At 41.3% G+C, this 6351-nt stretch overlaps 1 protein-coding gene across 1 annotated transcript; it reads left to right on the top strand.

Moving 5' to 3' along the window:
• Window positions 1–4541: 4541 nt before the first annotated feature.
• On the top strand, window positions 4542–6035 carry LOC131156642 (heavy metal-associated isoprenylated plant protein 26-like). Its single transcript, XM_058110489.1, has 2 exons — window positions 4542–4713; window positions 5507–6035. The coding sequence occupies exons 1-2, from the start codon at window positions 4633–4635 to the stop codon at window positions 5888–5890; spliced, it is 465 nt and encodes a 154-aa protein (XP_057966472.1). The 5' UTR covers window positions 4542–4632; the 3' UTR covers window positions 5891–6035.
• Window positions 6036–6351: the final 316 nt, after the last annotated feature.

Genomic DNA, 6351 nt, shown 5'->3' on the forward strand with positions numbered 1-6351 from the left:
TAGATGTAGATCTCTTCTTCTGTCCCTACTCCTCTACATCAAGACGCTCCCTAATCTCTGCCAAAGTTGCCCAGTCAATTAACTCAGCAAAATCCTGGATCCGCAGCACCACCACCTGCATGAATATACTCCGCCTCAAACCTCTCAAACTATCTCGCATTCCTTACCTCATCAGGAACAATATATGGGGCGAAACGAGAGAGCTCAATAAAATGTGCTGCATATTGCTGGACGGATAACTGTCCCTGCTTCAGACTCATGAACTCCTCTAGCTTAGCCTCCCTGACCATAGCTGGAAAATATCTATCAAAGAACAGATCTTTAAATCGGTCCCATGTCATAGCTATCGGAGTCACCCTCTACTGCTCCAATAGTCTCATCGCAGTCCACCACCTCTCAGCCTCTCCTGTCAGTCTATAGGTGGCAAAGAGGACCCTCTGTTCCTCAGTACACTGTAGTACAACCAAGATCTTCTCAATCTCCTACATCCAGTCCTCAGCGGCTACGGGATCAACTCTGCCTGAGAACGCTGGAGGATTCATCTTCATGAACTTCTCTATGATGCATCCATGGCCTGCAGATGGACCACTCTACTCCCTCGAACTCCTAGTGATCTCAGCCATAACCTGCTGAGCCACGCTACGTAATACCGCATCAAAGTCGGTCCGAGCTGCACCTGATGGTCCTGCACCATCACTGCCACTCGCATGGGCACTATTCCCTCCTTCTGGATCCATCTTGAAACCAAAAACATGACTTAGAACTTCTATCCTTATACCCACCTATCCTCACTACTTATCTCAACATTCCTAACTTATTTCTAATCCCCAGTCCTACATTCTAGGAACACAACCCAATAATAGCTTACTATGGTTTTCCTAAAATCGTCACCCCAGGAAAAACACATAAACTACCACAGAAGTCCTGCCTCTAGACTGTAGAATAAAACCTCAAATCCTTTCCTAGAGTCTGGTATTGTTCTTGCTGCACTCTAATGTCTACAGAACCTAGTAACTTAGGCTCTGATACCAAGCCGTAGTGACTTGCTCATTTTTCACATTTTTTTTTAATATTATCAACATCATAAGATTAATACTACATATCCCACAATCCAACTCAGCAGGTCACCATCCACCTGAACCCGTGAGTACCAGGGATATAACAAAACATACAACAAAAGCCTACGTAACAGAAAGTATAAAATCATATACATCTCATCATAATGTGCATAACATATACCAGAGTACTACATCCACTAACTCTCAGTATATGCAACCCAAAAATAAATATAGGGACAATTCCCTCAAAATCTAACTATCCTTACCAAAACTTACCCTTCGCAGAGGGCAGATAAACAACAGTAATTCTGCGGGGCTTTTCCCGCTCTCCTATCTGGGGCTCCTGAGAAGTTAATGAAATTTAGGGGTGAGACACCTTTCAGTAAGGGAAATAAACTAATACTAGTGTGTGGCAACAAGAGTAATCCGCGTTCAACATATATCATATATAACACATTTAGTACTGTTTCATCAAATCTGGGAAAACATATATATATATATATATATATATAAATCAACATGGCAGAACATACTGCATTTTCATAACATATCTCAACTCATGTCATAATAATAATAACATAAAAACCATCTTGGTGGGTTAGCTGGCGGCTGTCATGTATTACCCCCACATGATTGGGTTGTGTGGCCTGAAGGCAGGACCTGACAATTGTTGGCCGACCACTGCCAAGTCGATAGTCTAGTCCGTAGGTCTGATGGGTCTATCCAGACTGGTCCATACACCAGGGGCGATAATAGCACACTTCTCAAAAATAACCACATCGACCATCCAATCTCACACCACTTCGTACAGCGGCGTTAACATAGATATCATGATCACGAGGATCATGGACACATAGTAACGGTACCGTGCAAGTGCTAGCCTAAACCAAACTAACCAGGTTCTGATATCATATACATATACTGAAACTGTGATACATAAATATCTCATTTCATTTATTTTCACATCAATCATATCATTCCACATATATACATGTATCATAAAAATCATCGGCCCGTACGCCGGTATTTCTTATTTTATCATAGCTCGGCCCGTACGCCATCTACACATAGCACAACCCGTACGCTGGCAAAATGTAATCACATAGCACAACCCGTATAATGAAAAATCACATAGCACAGCCCGTACGCCGGCAAAAAACATAGCACGACCCATACGCCGACAAATTACATAGCACAGCCCGTATGCCGGCAAATCACATAGTACAGCCCGTACGCTGGTTTTCCATCATAAAAATCCACATCATTCACATTCCTAGAAAACAACATCACACAACATTTTTACTCATGCCACACAATAGATTTTCAACATACTTAACATACGATCATTTTCACAGTATTTTGCAAATATAAGACAAATATATATATATATCAACATTTTCCAAACAGTACTAGATTAGTTTATCCCCTTACCTGATTCCTGAAAAGCCTCTAATAAAACTGCCCTGCACCCACAGGGTTCCTAACTCAACAACCTGAAAATTAAAAATCCCAGAATTAAAGTTTAGTATTTCTAAGCATACAATATTTTTCTCAATTGTCAAAAACCCTCAATTTGAGTATAAAGTTTTTTCCCAAAAGCATTCAAATTTAACACTTGAGGGGTTCCGTGACCAATACTCCAAAACTAAAAACCCCCAGTATTAAATTTCAGTATTTTCTTGTATAGAACACTTTTCTCAACAGTCAAGACTCCAAAAATTGAGTAAAAATGTTTACCCTGGATTTGGGATGGAATTTAACTTCGTTTCCTTGACGATTTGCCCCAGCAGACTTGTAGAGAACTTTACCAGGATCATCGATCTGATGACTGATGAGGCCGAAAATGTTGAGGGAAGGGAAAGAGAACTATAGAGAGAGAGAGAGAGAGAGAGAGGCTTCATACGAAATGAAATTTCTCCCGAATTTTTCATTCTTACAAAATAGGATTTCGTTGACGAGCCCGACCTTCGTCGACGAGTCTTTCACAAATTTCGTCGACGAGACCCTGTATTCGTCGATGAAATTCAGGCTGCCTCAGAACCTTTCTCGGTATTTTCTCGTCGACGAAGCCCTGAAACTCCCCCTTTTTGTTTTTCCCTTCCGAAATTCAATGTCGTTGACAAAGTCTACGGCCTCCTTCCGTTTCCAGTTTCCATTTCCCTTTCCTTATTATTTAAATTTCATTTTAAATTTGGGTCGTTACAAGTTGCATGTGTAGCAATGGATTCACTATTGGGCCTAAGTCGGAAACCTCGTAGCTTAATGTGTTGGAACGTAACCGCCGTGAGACTAGGTGACTTGTGCAGTTGTGAGTAGTGTGACGATACTGACCATATGTATGTATGTATGCATGTATTTGAATATCGTACGAACTGGAATGGATTTTGTGGAAATACTGGAACTGTATGGAATTGTATGGAAATGTATGAAACTTGTTTTGAAACTGTACGTATGTGTTTCAAACTGTATCGTGTGTATATGTTATGAAAAATGAAAATGACACCGGTATGCTACACACTGATATAACATGTTTTCTCCCTTACTGAGAGGTGTCTCACCCTGAATATATACAAATATTTTTCAGGTCCATCGGGTAGCCGAAATTAGGATCCTAGCATCCGGAAGCGGGGGTGTGTTTCGCTACTGTTAGTACCTGATAGGTACGAATTTTGTAACAGTGTTGTCCTGATGGATTTTGCTGACACCCATGGTATGTATAGCATTTGTAGGCATGTTTAACCTTGTATGGTATAGACTTTGGTATGGTACAGTTTGATGTAACGAAAGACCGTATTCCGCTGTGTATGTTGATGAGTATGGACATGTATTGTATGTATGTATTTAGGGCATCCGTTACACCACAGGGACAGACCCTCTTGTATATAGTATCATGTATGTTTTATATCGATATAGAAACAGATTAGGTTACTTAAATCACCCCTGGATCCCATTTTCGGGTTCGGGGCGTGACAGTAGATGGATTAACATTATAAACAAATTTGAGTATTTTTATTTTTATATTTTATATTTTTTATAAAAAATAAAAGAGAATATAAAATAAAATTAATAATAATTAATATTAAATTTTTTTGTCAAAATTTTTATTTTAATAAAAGACTACGTCTTTTTATTAGAATTCAAGAAATGTGATATTCAAAAATCAACTCATTTTTAATTTTGAACCGAACCATCATTTCTATTAAGACGAAGCGATTCCTTAATGAACAAGAACAACCCACTCCCGAGAGGCGGTGCACTGTCTCCGTAGCAGGACAGCTTCGTAACAACCCCAATCCCCAGACCCATTTGTAAAATAATTACGAGAACTCGACACGTGGCGGTCACGCGCCCATCAAGGAAGGAATCCGACGGGGCAGATTCCAAGCAACGCGGGAGAGTGCTGGTGTGGGTCCGGAGTCCGGACACCTACCCATTCCTCGCTCATCGCCCCTCTATATAATGAACCGTCCGGATTAGTCTCGACTTCATTATAAACATTTTCCTTTCTCAACTGAAACTAATCCGATTTTTCTCTCGACGAGACAGAGTGAGGGAGAGCTAGACTCGGCGAGTGATGGGTGCTCTGGATCATCTCTCGGAGTTCTTCGATTGCTCCCATGCCGGTTCCAAGCACAGAAGGCGGAAGCAACTGCAGGTACTGTACACTGCTTCTCTGATTTCTTCTTCCTTCTACCTATCTTCTTCACTCGTCTTCTTTTCATTTTCAAATTTTTTAAAAAAGAAGGCACGCCGTAAATTGAGTCATATGGTAGCTTACATCTGTTCTCAGTTCGTGAAGTAGCCAGGCCTGCGCCTACTCTTCGCTTGAATCGTTCGGTCCAGCTATTTCATGATAATCGTGCTGGATCTGTGTTCTTCTCTTTTCTCAAAAATTTCGTTACTATTTTCAAAAAATAATTTCTTTCTCTTGAAAGAGCGGAGCCAGTTCCCAGTTCCAAGTTCCGAGCTCAGAGCTCCGCAACTGAGCGCCAGGTCCGTCGGGGAACACGTGGTCGGCTTCCGTTGGTCTTGGCGAACTGTTAAAATAACGGGACTAGCCCGTCTTTTGTTGCGAATTTTGGTATAGTTGGGTAGCTCCTTAACTAGATAGGTAAGATAGTAATTTGACTACCCACTTCTTTCCTCGCGAAGGAGAAAAGTATCGCTTGCTATTGGATTTCCTTTTCTCTGGGAAATCGTAGTATCGTACCACAGAAGATCCTAACTCTTTTTGAATCGTATTGGACTGCTTTTGACGTGGCAGAATTTCATTGGCTCAGTTAATTCGTAGTGTCTGTAGTATCCTGAAGTTCCCAACGGCCAACACCAAATCAGTGCTTGTTATTCCTCGGTTCCAACCACTTTGGTTTTGTCCGCCTTTGAGGCCGCATCCCACTTTTGATTTTTGATTTTTGATTTTTGCTGTGATGTGATTTTTGTTTGATCAGACGGTGGAGATAAGGGTGAGGATAGACTGCGAAGGATGCGAGCGGAAGGTGAGGCGGGCGGTGGAGGGGATGAAAGGGGTGAAGCAGGTGCAGGTGGAGCCCAAGCAGAACAAGCTGACCGTCGTGGGATACGTGGAGCCGGCCAAGGTGGTGGCACGCGTCTGCCATCGGACGGGCAAGAAGGCGGAGCTCTGGCCATACGTGCCATACGAAGTCGTCGCCCACCCTTACGCACCCGGGGTGTACGATAAGAAGGCCCCCGCGGGGTACGTGCGGAACTCGTACGACCCACACGTGGCGCAGCTCGCGCGTGCCAGCTCAGCCGAAGTGCGGTACACCACGGCGTTCAGCGACGAGAACCCCAGCGCCTGTGCTATCATGTGATCGCGCATACGGGGAAAGAAAATGATGACTTCATTTGTAATTTGTAAAAGTGATATGACTTCAAAATTAAATATTACTTGAAACCATGATTTTGAAAATTAAATTATTTATAATTATAAATAATGAAAAATATAAATTTATAATATATTTAGCTTTAGGATTTGTTAATTATTATTTGTTTTCTTTTTTTTGCTTTCTAAATTTTTAGAATTTTGATTTATGAAATTACCCTTCAAATAAATTAGTTTTACAATTTTAACATAAAAGTATGTTTAAAAATTAATGAAAATAAAAGAATTAGGTTGATCCGACAACAAACCCGAGTTGCACCGGTTTCGACCCGTTCGCACAAGGTAAGTCGAATTGCAAAATTTTTAGTTTTCAGCTAATACCTGAACGAGACATGTGGTCAGTTTTGGTCAAATCGAGTTTGATCGGTCGGTTTGGTTCGGTTTTCAGAA

This window comes from Malania oleifera, chromosome 5 (genome assembly GCF_029873635.1).
Source record: "Malania oleifera isolate guangnan ecotype guangnan chromosome 5, ASM2987363v1, whole genome shotgun sequence".
NCBI lineage: Eukaryota > Viridiplantae > Streptophyta > Magnoliopsida > Santalales > Ximeniaceae > Malania > Malania oleifera.

What these genes read in the sequence shown, in the direction of transcription:
- LOC131156642 (XM_058110489.1), top strand. Translation starts at nt 4,633, where the DNA reads ATGGGTGCTCTGGATCATCTCTCGGAGTTCTTCGATTGCTCCCATGCC. An exon ending in GAAGGCGGAAGCAACTGCAG is followed by an intron (nt 4,714 to 5,506) that starts GTACTGTACACT and finishes TTGTTTGATCAG; the next exon opens with ACGGTGGAGATAAGGGTGAG.